The sequence below is a fragment of the Toxorhynchites rutilus genome, chromosome 3 (genome assembly GCF_029784135.1).
Source record: "Toxorhynchites rutilus septentrionalis strain SRP chromosome 3, ASM2978413v1, whole genome shotgun sequence".
Lineage (NCBI taxonomy): Eukaryota > Metazoa > Arthropoda > Insecta > Diptera > Culicidae > Toxorhynchites > Toxorhynchites rutilus.
Window position 1 is genome coordinate 2176122 of NC_073746.1, and position 14731 is coordinate 2190852.

General features: G+C 37.2%; 1 protein-coding gene across 2 annotated transcripts in view; it reads right to left on the reverse strand.

Moving 5' to 3' along the window:
• LOC129778438 (neural cell adhesion molecule 2-like) overlaps positions 1-14731 on the reverse strand; it is a 33781-nt gene that overhangs the window by 6464 nt on the left and 12586 nt on the right. For both annotated transcript variants that reach the window (XM_055785328.1, XM_055785327.1), the window contains exons 2-3: positions 2859-3245; positions 2649-2780 (exon numbers count right to left, since the gene is read on the reverse strand). In XM_055785328.1, coding sequence (XP_055641303.1) covers positions 2649-2780; positions 2859-3245 — 519 coding nt within the window. The remainder of the gene's footprint in view (positions 1-2648; positions 2781-2858; positions 3246-14731) is intronic.

Genomic DNA, 14731 nt, shown 5'->3' on the forward strand with positions numbered 1-14731 from the left:
TAGTACTTGTAGGCAACACAGCATCATTGAAACACTGAAATCGCGGAAAACGGGTTTCATACTTGCTGTACGCGCACAATTATTTTTTTTTTGCGGAAACTTTAAATCTTTAGATTCATTTGTCCGCACAACCCACACAAATTAGGAAAGCGTAAATTAGATCAAGCAAAACTACGTTTGATTTTTTAAACCGAACCCATATTTCATTGCACAGTCTCGTCTTGAATGTGCAAATGGAAAGAAACAGATTATTTGTGCCAATTGACCAATCAGAATGCGGGATTTTGGTATGATAATGCTTGACATTTTTCAATTGTTCGATAATAAATTTAATAAAATATATAACTTTATGCTCCCGTGGCCGAGTGGTTAGCGTCAAACCTAACATGCCGGGGGTTCGGGTTCGATTCCCGTTCTGGTCGGGGAAATTTTTCTTCAAATAAATTTCCTCTGACTTGCACTGTGGTCACGCGTATTCTAGAGCTTGCCACAAATCTCAACTAAGTACTAATGAAAATGACGCAAGTAATACTACGTTGAGACGGCGGAGTTCCTCTAGGAACGTTAGTGCCATATAAGAAGAAGAAGAAGAACTTTATGCATTTTGAGAAATCGTTAGAGAGCACCCAATTCAATTGTTCAAAAATTTCGTAAACTCGTAAAATCTCAGGAAATGACTGAGTAATGCACATTCGACTGGACGACTGGATTCGATTGGACAATTTAGTTGCACCCCCAATATACTCCCGGAAGACGTAATCCTACGTCAAAAAATGGTCTAAAATTTATGGAACAAGATTTCAATGTAGTCATGTTTCATGTTTACTTAGGCCGCAATTCAAATTAAAGGCAATGAACCAATCTTTTTTGAATAAATATTACACTCGCAAAAAATGGATTTTGTTGTCATAATTCTTAATCGAATTTGTTTTTTATAGTTTTCATGGTCTCGGGCGCTACATTTTTTTATATTTTTTCTTTAAACCTGAGGATTTTTTTACATAACACATCCAACAATCAGAGAGGTGTGTTTTTCGCTTTGAAGTTATGATTTTTTAAAGTTAACCAATTGTCCTAAAAATCACATTTTCCCCCTTTTAAAAAATGTCTTTATTCAAGAATTCATTATTTTTTAACTACTCGACCGATTCAGATGATCGATATATCAAATTAAAGCCAATTAGCTTGTAGTTTTTGGAAAAATATTTGAATTTTGTTTTCGTAATCATTGATTGTATTTGTTTTTTGTTGATTACATGGCTTTGTACTAGAGGGCACTATATTTTTTATATCTCTGATGGTTAAAAAATCATTTTTTCCTGTTTCTCCAAAAATTACTTTGAAAAAATAAAAAAAAAACATGCTGAATCACTGAACTGATTCAGATGATCGACATGTCAAATTCAAGCTAATGAGCTTGTCTTTGTAGAAAAATATATCTCAAACAAAATCGGGTTTGTTTTTGTAATGATTGATTGAATTTTTTTATAGGTTACATGGTCAAAGATGGGGAGCGCTATTTTTGTTTATATTTTTTTCTTGAAAGCTGTTGATTTTTTACATAATGTATCCAAAAATCAGAGATGTGTTTCTCTCCGTTGTTGAATCATGATTTCTCAAAATTATCTTGTTTTCAGTCTTCGTTTAATATTCCTAAGCGAATAGACTGGATCTCTGCGACTAGGATCCTACTTTTCACCAGTGTATTTTTTTTGAAGAAATAGCTATTAGTTTCATTTTGATATGTCGATTATCTTAATCGGTCCAATATTTAAAAAATTATGAATTTTTGCAATACTCATTTTTGGGAAAAAGAGGATAACATGATTTTTCGGACCATTTGTTAACTTTGAAAAATCATATCTCAAAATCGGAAATCACATCTCTGATTTTCGGATATATTTTGTAAAAAAAAAATCATCTTTCAGGAAAAAAAATATAAAAAATATAGCGCAATATAATAGCAATCAAAAATTACGGAAAAAATCAATTTTTTTGCAAGTATAATATTTTTCCAGTCATTTTTGGAAAACTTTCCAACTTCATATTATGATGAGGTGTAATATTATCACGCTTCTATATAACAGCACTGGCAGCTATATGGATAGCGTGGTCGTGTGAAATAGCTTTGCATTCCAGCCGGCTTCGGTTCGATCCCCATTGACGTCGTATGGACTCTTTTTTTTGGCACAATCCCAAATGAAATGAGAAAAGAAAACAGAAAGAGATGTCTGCTCGCATACATACAAACCATTTCTAAGCTTTTAAAACAGCTCATTATTTGCGCATTTGACCCTCCAGCACACAAAATGGTATCATTTCTGCAAAAATGAAATGTTTTGGGCCAACGCTAGTTTGGGTGTAGGAATATCGTTTTCTTTGACATTCTTTCAATATGTACCTAAAACAAAAACTTGACACTGAGACTTTTGGAAAAATGATAACACCCAATTCCAGAAGATTTACACAAAGGATACATGATCAATCCCGGATCAAACATTTCCCGTCGAACGAAGATAAACCGTTCGGCGCCACTGGAACAATACTACCAAGCCAATGGTAAAAGAGCATCAAAGCGAAGAGCAGCTCAATTTCACCATCCCATTTCGTTTTTAGTGCTTTTTTTGCATATTGAAAGTTATACTTACGTGACAGAGGCTGTCCGTTGAAGTACCACGACACTGTTGGTTCCGGATGTCCTCTCACCTCGCACCGAATGGTGGCATCCTTATCCTCCATCGCCGTTTGCATTGTCCGCGTGTCGCGGAAAGAAATTGGTTCTGCAAGACATGAATGAATAATGGGCATATTCCAAACTTGTGACCTTCCGCCCGCCACTCACTCACTAACTCACTCACCATTAACTATCATTTTGAATGACTTTTTTCGGATGGTCCCCCTGTCGTCCGCCTCGCACGTCCAGTTGCCCTGATCCGCCCGGACGATGGACTCGAAGATGAGGGTGAGCGAGCCGCCCAGTTCCTCGATGTGGACGCGACCCTTAGTTTCGGTAACGACACCGTTCTTTGGGTTGCGCCATTTCAACTTCACATCCGGGTCGGAGAAGCGACAGCTCACCATTCGGGATTGGTTCACAAAGTGGGCTATCTCTTCGTCCGGAATGAGGGCCAAAGTAGCCGCGGTGGGATCTGCGTTCGGCTGGTTCTCGGATGTGCTTGCGGCAGAACTGCGACCGCCACTTCCCTTCTCGCTGTCTAACGTGTGGTTACCGTAGATGGAGGACACTGGGGGAGAACAGAAACAGATGTTAATTACACAGCGCAAAAATTGCAGGTGGAGCAAAGTTAAACATTGCTAATTAACACGGTAGGGAGCGTTGTAATTGTTTGAACTTCCAGACGGTGCAATTTGTGGCTTTGGCCCGCTGGAACTGTTTGTCGATTGTTCTTGGCCGGAGAGAAGGTGTGTTGATTCCGGTGCCGGCAATCGATACGAAACCCTACAAACTTATGACTTGTGACGGGAACTAGGTTCAGTGAAAGTACAATCATTAGATAGACGATACTAGTTTCTTCCAATCATAAAGTTTCATTCTTTTTGGGAAGTTGCTCCTATGGCGTAATTCCTCGACAAGTCAGTTAGAGGAAAGATCCGGAGGGAGAAGTTTGCAAATTGATGTCGAAACTTTAGCAACGGCAGCTGGATGTGATTGTTTGGAAATGTTTCGTAATAAGCATCACACTTTCTTTTGGTACAGCGAATTATTTTTAATATGAAAGTTATTAATTGCGCAGACATTTTGTGGCGAATAATTGAAATGTATTTCAGTACAAATTACAAAAATAGGTGTCAGCTTAGAGGCGGATGAACTGCAAAGTTTAAAGACTCTTAAAAACAAAGAAAGAAAGAAAAGGTGTCAGCTACCTTTACTTATCATCCGATCGTCTTCCAAGAGGCGAAACAATCACGGGACAGAGCGTAGGATCAGACTGAGTGGAAAGAAATTCTGTTCTGTTAAAACCTACTCGTGTAAGCCTTTTGGGGGATTATCTGCTCCAAAGCTCAAAAGTGTGAAGCTCTTTCATATTCAATCTGAACAGCAAAAGAAATAATGCGTTCTCCGAAACGGATGCAGATTTACATCATTGTAGATTTGCAGTTTAACAGCATGAAAATTTGTAAACATAACAGAGGGTGTGCTGTTAGATTGGTTTAGACTTCATTAGGCAAATGAGTTTGGATTATTCTTGTACTTTGATATTTTATTCTTTTCTCGGCTTGGATCATATTTCGGAGAATATAACTGTAATAGATGAAAGGGCATTCAATGTTGTCTTAGAGGATTTGATTTAATAATATCTTTGGTCATGTCAATATGTTTTTGATGATGCTGCTGGAAATGGATCCGTTGGAAAAATTACACGACCCATCAATTACAAGATTGTTCGATAAGTGCTACCGTTCGTTGATCTTTATGACATTAGAAAGTGGACATTCTGTTTATTGAAACGTGCTTCAAGGTTCCCAAATAGAGAAGTAATTTGTTTAATCATCACATTAAAGCGGAATTAACTCGCACAAAATGTTACATGTGAAGGGTTCATTCATTTGAAGCACTCGACCCAAACAAAAATAAAAAGATAACACAAAAAATGTACATTTTACCCAGTGAATACACAAACAAAGCATTCGCTTAGACGCTATTACACGGCACAAACACACTCACTGTCACTGTTCACAGAATCTGCCATTTTTCAGCACGCTAACGTTGTGGAAAACCGTTTTTGTCGAGGTTATTTTCGTTTTCATGGAGAATGTTCTCAGCGATAAGAGTTGCCTCCCCCCAAACGGGTGGCAATTAAAATGCACTGACCGGAAGAGGGCAAATACAGCTCTCTAACATAATGTGGCGTCGCGGTGCCAATGACTTCATGGTGTTTTTTTTTCATAATTTGCTTTTTGTGGTTTGGCATGATGGTCGCCCGGAATAGACTCCATTGGATGAACTGCTCTCATTCACAAGCATTTATTTTTTGTAAATTAGTACGAAAACAAACAGGCAGAAGCAATAACTACCATAGTCTCTCGTTGCAAAGGATTTTTTGGCATTATAACGGTGGGATGTAGAAATAGGAATTTGAAATCAAACTCACATATGAACTCGCAGAACTCATAACTCTGGAAGTTGAAGCTTCATGTATTTTTATAGTATTTTGAGTTTCTAGTTTCAGCAATTCAAATAATACATTCAAATTCATTCAAATAATACAGTGTATTCACATTCATACATTTGTAGCATTTTTCTTTTGTATTCACTCATTTAGAATATGTATTCGTCCGATACATTTTCGGAATTCTCACATTTACATTCTGAGGACTATTGAGTGCAGAGGGAAATTACCCATCCGAGATTATGCAACTGGTCATCATTTGAGAACTGAACAAGTGCATTTGGAGGTACCAAACACAATCCAGGAGCTGAGGGTGAAGTCGTGCTAGAGCTAGAGCGATCGTGAGCGGAGGTAATCGAATTCAAAGCGGCAAAAACGTTCAAAATTTTCATTCATCCTGATTTTGTGAGTTTCACCTAAAATATTCGATATACAAACGAGATTGAACTTTTTAGTTTCAGTATGTTGGAATGAAGATTATTTGCGAATTGTATGGATGGCTGCTTTTCATATCTGTCAGTTTGTTATGATGGTACCACAGGTTCGTAAATATGTTTCCAAAAAAAGGGTCGCAAAGTTACCGTGAATAGCGATGGCCACCGCTATCAAATAATGTTAGTCCGCACTCAACTTGCTAGATTTAGTATAGTACACGAAATTTACACACACAGATAAAGTTGTAGAATAGCGATGTTTTGTTCAGAAACTCCAACAAATTTGTGAATTTTGGTGATTTAAACCAATTTTCCGTCTGTTAGAGATGTCTGCTTGAAAATTTAAATTCGGACGATCTAGAAAGTGATCAATTGAATTGATTACGAAACGTGCATGAACATGGCCCATCAAAAATTTCGAGTAAATAGATGCTCCTCCAGGCAATCAGTTCACATAAAATTGCATCAACGATTCAAGTTTATCAATCGCTCTTCTCTATGATATAGAAGTGTGGACTAAGGATATAAAAGAATATTCTTATCAACAACATTTCATTGATTAAGTTCGCGAAAAGTTATCCTCGAATTTTAACAAAAACATGTTGCATGTTTGAAAGACAAATTGCTTATAGGGGTAGCGGGGGCAAATTGGTCACTGGGGGCAAAGTGGTCATCTGCTTGTTTGATAGTATAACTATTGACTATAGCCGTATTGACCGTATTGATAGTCACCTTATGTTGTGTTATACAATCACGATGTAAAAATTGGAGGTCGGTTTAGGACCACCCCGAATTTTCTCAAACAACGGCATACCGTGTATTACAGGTAACATGTAGATTCAATTTATATACTCTATTTTGATTAACATACCATAAACAATTACAATTGCCTTGTTTCGCAATGTTTCATAATCTATAAGAACATTGAACTCATTTTGCATACAGGTCAAAAAATTTCCTCTCTGTTTTTCAAGCAATGAAAACGCAAAATGGCGCTAAAACGCTAGAATGAAGAGAACCAGAAAAAAGTCACCATGTTATCAAATTGTCTGCGTTATGACACCTTTCATTTGACACTACTGAAAATTCGGTAGTAAGTACCGTTCATGATATACAAAGAGGGGTGGGTTCAGGATTACCGGTCGCGTTAGGACCACATTCCCCTATAGAATGGACCTTTGGAAGGGGAAGGGGAGATCTTAGACGAAAGTGAGAAGTCTTTGAGTAAAAAAACGCATAAAAATAGTGTATAGCTTGCTACAATACGGTGAAATTCTTATTTAATACAACTTTTTGATTGTGTGACGTGACAACGCTTTGTGCAGACTGTTTTTTCGCACAGAGCGTGTTGTCACGTCACAAAATGAATGCCGATTTTCGCAATGTTCTTGTGATTTTTTTGAAAAACTGGCTATACAGGAATAACCGTTCGTCTTTTGTTGACAAATCATAGAACAAAGTTTATTTGTATGTTTTGGTACGGAACTGAAAATACAACATTAATGTTCAATAGTCGAAAATCGCAAAAAGACAGGTGTTGTCACGTCACAAAAGTATTGGGCTGGCAACAAGCGAATTGAACTGTAAAATATTCTCCAACTGAAGATTCTTGTAGGAAATTTTATCTATTTTACTTTAATATCGTTTACCATTTGGAAATGGTGTGATTTATACATGAAAATGAGAAAAAAAAACCTGTTTTTAGTGAGTCAAAACGTTGTCACGTCACGCCGGAATGGGTGATTTGCTGTTAGGTGTTAAACAGCGAATAAATTGAAACACGAAGGAGTTGTAAAGTGTACGAATACGATCGAAAGCACGATAATGCGTTGGATCCTCGTCGTGATAATTCATTATTTTCGTTCGCATTAATCAGTGTTGCAAATTGAAGAATGTTCATACATTTTGCAATTTTTATTGGTCATGGTACATAGAGACCTTTTAAAAGATTGGAAGCAACCGTTTCATGAATCCATTAATATTTCAACAACTGTTGTTTATAGATGCCGTCATCGAGGCGTCCTGCTTTCATTTTTCATTACTTCATACTTTTCTAGTTTCGTACTTTTTAACTGTTATATTATACTACTTCGATGTGCTGCGTCCTGGACCAGAATGAACAATTATACTTTATACTGAGATATAATATAAAATCAAAATTAGAAGGGTCTGAACCTAGGGGCACGGACGTAAGTTTTACGTAGGACTGTCATTGTTCGGAGCAATTGTTTTTGACGTAGAACTACGTCTTTCGTTAAGGGTGCCAAATCAGAAAACAGGTCACGTTTTTATGAAATAAAGTTAACGTTAATAACTATTTTTGCCGCAAACGGATTGTAGCGATTTACATACTAAACGAATCGGAAATTCCCTAAGATTTGTTTAATATGCTATACATTAGAATCTCCTGGTTTGTAAATGGTTAAAATTTATGAAAACTTTAGGCGTTTCCATTTTTCCATACATTTGTTCTGTCCATTTGTGTGCTTTCCCGAACAGAGCTGTCTATAACGAGCAACTTATCGACGACCAACGAAGGGGAAATCGTAGGATTTGAAGTCGCCGTGAACAAAGGAAAAGTAGAAGAATGAAGGGGAATATTTGCCTTGAGTATAAACAGTGGATCTCGCTGAGGCAAACTTTAGAGGCGAATGAACTGCAAAGTTTAAAGCCTCTTAAAAACAAAGAAAGAGAGTAAAGGCAAACTTTCATTCGGCATCGGACTGTTGAGCAATCCAGTTCACTTTGCTTTCGCTGCGCTTCGATCTAAGATTGGACCCCACCAGTGGTAATCCAACTTGGATATCGTCGTTTGCTTTTTCTGTTCGTTATTCGTATCGGGTGTTTTTCTTCCCGCGTCATAAAGTAGACGTTTCGCGTGTTGTGTGATGAGCAAGAAGAAGAGGGAGGCTCTAGCCCTGCAAAAAACGAACGCATTGCCAGGGGCAATGAAATTTCGAGGCAAGCGTCATCTAATGATGCACGCGATGTTGGTGTAGTGAAAAGCGCTCGCACTGAACCGAGCTTTCGCGAGTGTGACACCGCATCGAACAACAGCAAAATAGGCGATTTCGGCGCGTCGGTCGAAAATGTGTGTGTGTGCTTCTTTGGTGCCTTTGAGAATGCATTAATGCATTAAACTGACGTTATGGCGAAGCAGGCGTTAAGGTTATGCCCAAAAAAAAAAATTTGGGGAATACTAAGCATCTTGAATGTCTTACTGGAATGTTATAAGTTATTTAGGTTCGCGTGCCAGTCGCAAAACTGCCTTCAACTAGGATTACATTTGCGCTAATATTGATAATGAAGCATTGCTACTGTTTTCGAGGTTGTTGATATTAACAAAAAGAGTTTATTTCGCTTGTTTAGTCACCAAGAAAGTAAATGTCGTTCTGGAATTTTGTATGTGATTAGGTTTCGCTTACCAGTAGCAAAAATTCCTCCACTAAGGGTGACGGCATTCTCGAAAGTAATGCAACTTTTTTCGTCAACATCGTCAACTGATTTTACAATGTAAAACCATTTCAAAGATTATTCTACTAAGCAGTTGTTTCGAAAATTTCACAGCATTATAGAATAATATCCGAAGGTATAAACAAGCGACTTATATAAAATAACAGCGTAGTTCTACGTCAACAATGCGGTCGTATCTTGGACACAACCTCCTATATATTTTTTTAATGTTATTATTTTCATTGTTCAAAAATCTATTATTTTAACTATTTTGGAACTCCAAATGATGGCCCTGAAAAGAGTTTGATATATGTACTGATATCCGTCAAACGGGTTGTATCGATTGAAGTGGAAAGATGTATCATCCGCAACTTCATTGTCCAGAATGTTCAAATTTCCCGCCCGAACATCCAGTGTAGCACGGTGAGTGATGGGCCAACAACTTCAGACTTCAATGAAACCGTTTCTTCTAGCTTTTCTGTACCCGCCTAACACGTGCTGCAACAGTTAGTGCAGGCTTTTCGGCATCTCTTCCGCACGTGCGCTTATAACAATAATAAATCCGATCGTAAATAGCAGTCAAATATTGCGACATTTCGACTAGTTTGAATCGAATAAAAAACAACATTTTATTATGACAGGAGGTTCAACTGACTAACTGAAAATGATTAATTGTGGAATGGTAGACGAAGTATATGTGGATCGGTAAACCAAAAGAATTATGTCGTAATTGTTACATTGAATATGAAATTTATGGAGAAGAAACAAAGAAACGTAGAAAATACTTACGATTTAATGATAGGCAAACTACACACTAAATCTTAATGCTGCTTGATTTTTAATGGATAGCTATGGTATTGTGATTTCCTTCCATTGTATTTTACTTTGTATTATTCTAAGTCATCGAGTGTAGCACCCTTTGCGGTGAAATAATGTTCGTTTGCAGACTATATTTCACATCATACACACTGACACCGTGAGCCATGACAACATCACCTTGATATCGCTTAAATAATGATGTTTTTTTCTATAAAATTGCAGACATCCCCCTAACTCACTCCACCGGCCGAGGTGACATTGGATCGGGGTACGCACGAAAATTTGATTGTACAATAACTGACGAAGAGAAACAAACAATTTTGTTCACTAGAAGCTGGCGACTGCATGCGTTTCGTGCAGCCACATTTTCGTAAGAAGCTGTAAGCAGTGTCACCGCGGCCTTATTCCTACACATTGACTGAATGTCTGATTTATTTGATAGAACGAATTACTGCACACAATTTTGTATTGCATACAACATTCACGGGAACGAAACTGAAAGGAAGAATGCAATACATGCAATAGTTTCGCATTTGTTCGCAAAGTATACCTCTTCCATTCGTGAAAATGTTCACTTGTTTTACAATTTGCACTGTTGATGTTTCACACAAAACAAATGCTGGATAAATTTGCTGCTAATGGTATATATTATAACATATATCGTAAAACCCATTCTGCATAATATGCATTGGAAATCTCTTAAATTTTCGTAGCATTTTTCGTAGAGTGACCACCTATATAGAAATCAAAGACGTAGTCCTACGTGAAAATTATTATTTGTGATTTTCCATTTGTTCGATTATATTGCATATTCAAATCTGTAATAAGCTCTTGTTACATTCCTATAAATCATGATTTAAGAATTCATTCATAGGGGTGAGCTTTCTTCATAGGCTAACGGTGATAAATCTGGGAAGGTTTTGGAAGTTCCCATTTCACGCGAACACACGAACTAGAGGCGACTCTTTTCCATCGAAAACAACCCGTAGAGTTTAATTCATACAACGACTTTGATGTTCAATTTTAGGGAAAAATCTGTTTCCGTTCTGACGTTGAACTCGAATGCTGCCAGAATGACGAGAAGACATGATCAGGAGATAGGAGAAGGTGGTCCTCAACCGGTGGTCCTGGTAGGTGGTAGTTTGACATAATCTCTTAGTAAAATAATATTTGCAATGCTCCCAAGAACAACGTCCGAATAACACGGCAACAGGAAATCCTAATTGAATCGGGCGTGTAGCCGTGGTGAGGTGGACAGCAATCGTTGCGAACTAATGTTTATCTTCAGTTTTCCACCGAAGAACGCAGCTCTTACTAAAAAATGCCTTCTTCTCGCCCTCTTGAAATGTGCCGCACTTTGAAGCCACTTTTAACCCGGAAACAGTGCTCGAATTCACGAAAATTCATTGATCGATCGCGAAAAAGTCATTCACGATTTATCTGACGTCTTGCTAGCGACCAGATGGCAGCGGCAACGAGGCTTTCCAAATGGCCTTTCTCAAGGCCGAGTTTAAATTTTCCAAATTAAAACCCTAAATTTTTAAATTTAGGGCTAGAAGCCCTGAAGTCTGAGAGTCTGAGAAAGCCTCTATAACTCAAAATATCTTCATCATAACACTAATAAATCCGAATACGCTCCAAAATTCACAAAAGTGCTCTTCCAGCAGCGAAAAGCTCCCTTCTTACACAAATCAATTCACTTTTGATGGCATTGAATATTTTTTATCCGAATGCATTGAATTTTCAAAATACCTCTTTAGTCGAAAGTTTTGGTGGCCCTGAAAAGGACCGATGGGTTTGCGTAGTTTTACAAAACAGTTGAAGATGGATGATCCATCACTTGAAACTTTTGAACTTATGACAGGAAAGCGCTGACCGACTGGACTGGGACAGTTACAAAATAAGAAAATAAAAATATTTACGGTTTGTTTTCGGAAGTTTTACAAAATCTGACGTCGAATTTCAGACTTTTTTGACGTAGGACTACGTCTTTCATTTCTATACCGGGGTGTAAAATCAAAGTTTCGAAAACGAAAGCGTTACGCCGAAGACCGAGATTTTGAGTGTTAATAGCTCCTAAACAACTGAACGAAATGGTATGATAAACACTTCATTCGAAATATAAAATGTCTACGCGTTCTATATTTGTTACTTTCTGATCCAAAAACTTGTTTCAATAGTCTTAAATTTGCTTTCAAAATAGGCTATTGAAATCACCAATCGGTATATAAGCGAGCGCCGCTCGGAAATCCACTCAGTTCTAATTGAACAGCGATTGGAGCATGTTGTCGCTGTTGTGGTGAAGCTCTTCATTTATCATGAAAGCGCGGATGAACGGTGTCACCAAGAGCCTGTTTGTGCACCTTAGGCCAGAAGGGAATCCATCAGGAGGAGAGTGATGCTACAAACGGTTCCCCGGGAAGATCTCGAAGCAGCCGCTACACACACACACATACACGCATGGAATTCTTTCCGTTTGGATCGAGAAAGATCCGGAAAATAATCTGCCAGTTCTTCTAGGAATTTAAAAATACATTCATGTGAAAGAGTTTATTTGAATGTTTTCTATCCATGTAACACTGTGACCAAATATGTTTCAATCAAGTGCTATTAACAGATGGTTATCGAGTTAGCATTAACCACTGGTGGGCTTCCAGTATCGAGGAAAATGTGGAAATATCTAATCGTTACTGAAAATAATCTGCCAGTTCCTCTGGGAATTTAAAATTACATTCATATGAAAGAGTTTATTTTAATGTTTTCTATCCATGTAACACTGTGACCAAATACATTAGGTTTTGTGATTTTTCAATCAATCGCAATCAACAGGATAGCTTCTGAAGATTATTCTTCCCCATCAGTAGGATATTTCCGTATCCAATATTGGATGCATAAAACCTTGTGCCTCCAACGTAACGCTCTCGTTTTCGAAGTTCTCCAAATATTCGTTCATTCAGAATGAATTCAGATTCAACTTCATACAAATGATCTCTAAATCAACGATAATCCTACGTCACCCTTGCGGTTATACCATAGATATAACCCACTTCCTGTTTTTCATTTATGCTATAGGTATCTTCGGGAGCTGGTACTGGAACACTGATATTGTGCAAACGTTCTTGATGAGTGTTGACTGGAAAGCGCAGAAATAAAAATTCGGGGCTGAACGTGTTAATAGATTTTTGGGGTTCATCAATATTTTTAGACTTTTGTCATTTCAATAGCTTTTCAAAACTAGATTGAAAATTTTTTTGACCTATGGAGAACAGTTTTCGCTCATTAAGTAACAAACAAACATGCACCTTTTCACTTTCAAAAGTGGTTGTCATACCACTTCGTTGAGCCGAAATAGAGATAATAGCGCTCTAATCTTAGAAATGATGTAGTGCAAAAATGCAGAAGCAATCTCCACTAAACGGTATGAAAATCGACGCGGTGCCTCCGCCGAACTAAATAGCACCACTGTTTGTGGTATCTATCTTCAGTTGTTGTTTTGTATTGAACAAAACAGCTGTGTCAGGCATCAGTATTGAAAAATACTGCAGTGAAAGTTGTGGGTGCAAACACATGGGTCTTTAAAGCAACTTTGCATACCGTCGATGGGGGTGAAATTGAGTTGAAAATGGAGAAAGTTACTATTAGAAATATCTCGACAAATATTGCGAATATTTTTGAAAGTTGTGAGCCGTTTAATAGGAGATATATTTCCACAACTTCCAATGCATAATAAATCACTGTAGTACAAATACTTATTTGATCACATCACATCACATCAAACTTTGATGAATTATTAAATAATAACACCTCAGAAAAAATCTCGTGCCCAGTATTATACAGAACTACTAAAATTGTAAATATTGGATAGAATTATTCTTTAAAGTCTTGTCAGATGAGTCATTACTGATATTGAACATCATTTTTTTCTTTCCATTCGAATCTCCATATTTTCGAAATAATCTCTTATTTATACTGAGTGGGGGTGAGAATAGGTTAAGAGCAAACTTGAATTCCTTGCCAAACTGATATAGTGATTGTCAGATATTCATGAAAATTGGTAGTTTTATTCCTCATCGTATAATATTAGACCCGTATATTTTTTTTTCATTAGGGTGGCTATTTCCATTTTATGGTTTGAAAAATCAACTTTTCCCCCTTTTTTCCAAAAATAACCTTTATCAATAATTCATAACTTTGGAACCACTGGACCGATTTAGATGATCGATATATCAAATTAAAGCCAGTGCTAAAAACTTAATTTTGCTTTAAAAAACAACACACTTGAAAAAACTAGATTTTGTATTCGTAACTATTGTTTGTAATTGTTTTTCATAGCTTACATGGTTTCGGAACTAAGGTCACTATATTTTTTTTATTTTTTCTTGAAAGCTGAGGTTTTTTACATAACATATCCGGATATCAGAGAGGTGTTTTTTTCGTTTTCGAATGATTTTGCAAAGTTAACATGTTTTCAGTTTTCGTTCAGTATTCTTATGCGACTGGACAACATCTATGCGACTAGATTCCAATTTTTATGCATATGTGGTATTTTATGTTACTTCAAATTGGTATATCGATCATCTGAATCGCCCCGCTAGTTTAGAAAATATGAATTTAAAAAAAGTCTTTTTGAGCTTGCGTAGACTATACAATTCGTAGTTGCTTTCCGTGATTGACCTGAATCAACCAAATTACACAAAGAACACACAGAATGACGCTTGGGACTAGGAAATAATTCCCGGTGATTCGAGCTTCAAATGGTCAATAACGACGCCGGCCACATTCTTACAGTCACCAGGGGAAGGGAAGGAAGGAAGGAAGGCTTCTCATTCACTTCTGCAATTTAATGTTTTTATCCTGACGAATACAATACTTCCCTCTACCATAAACACGCTG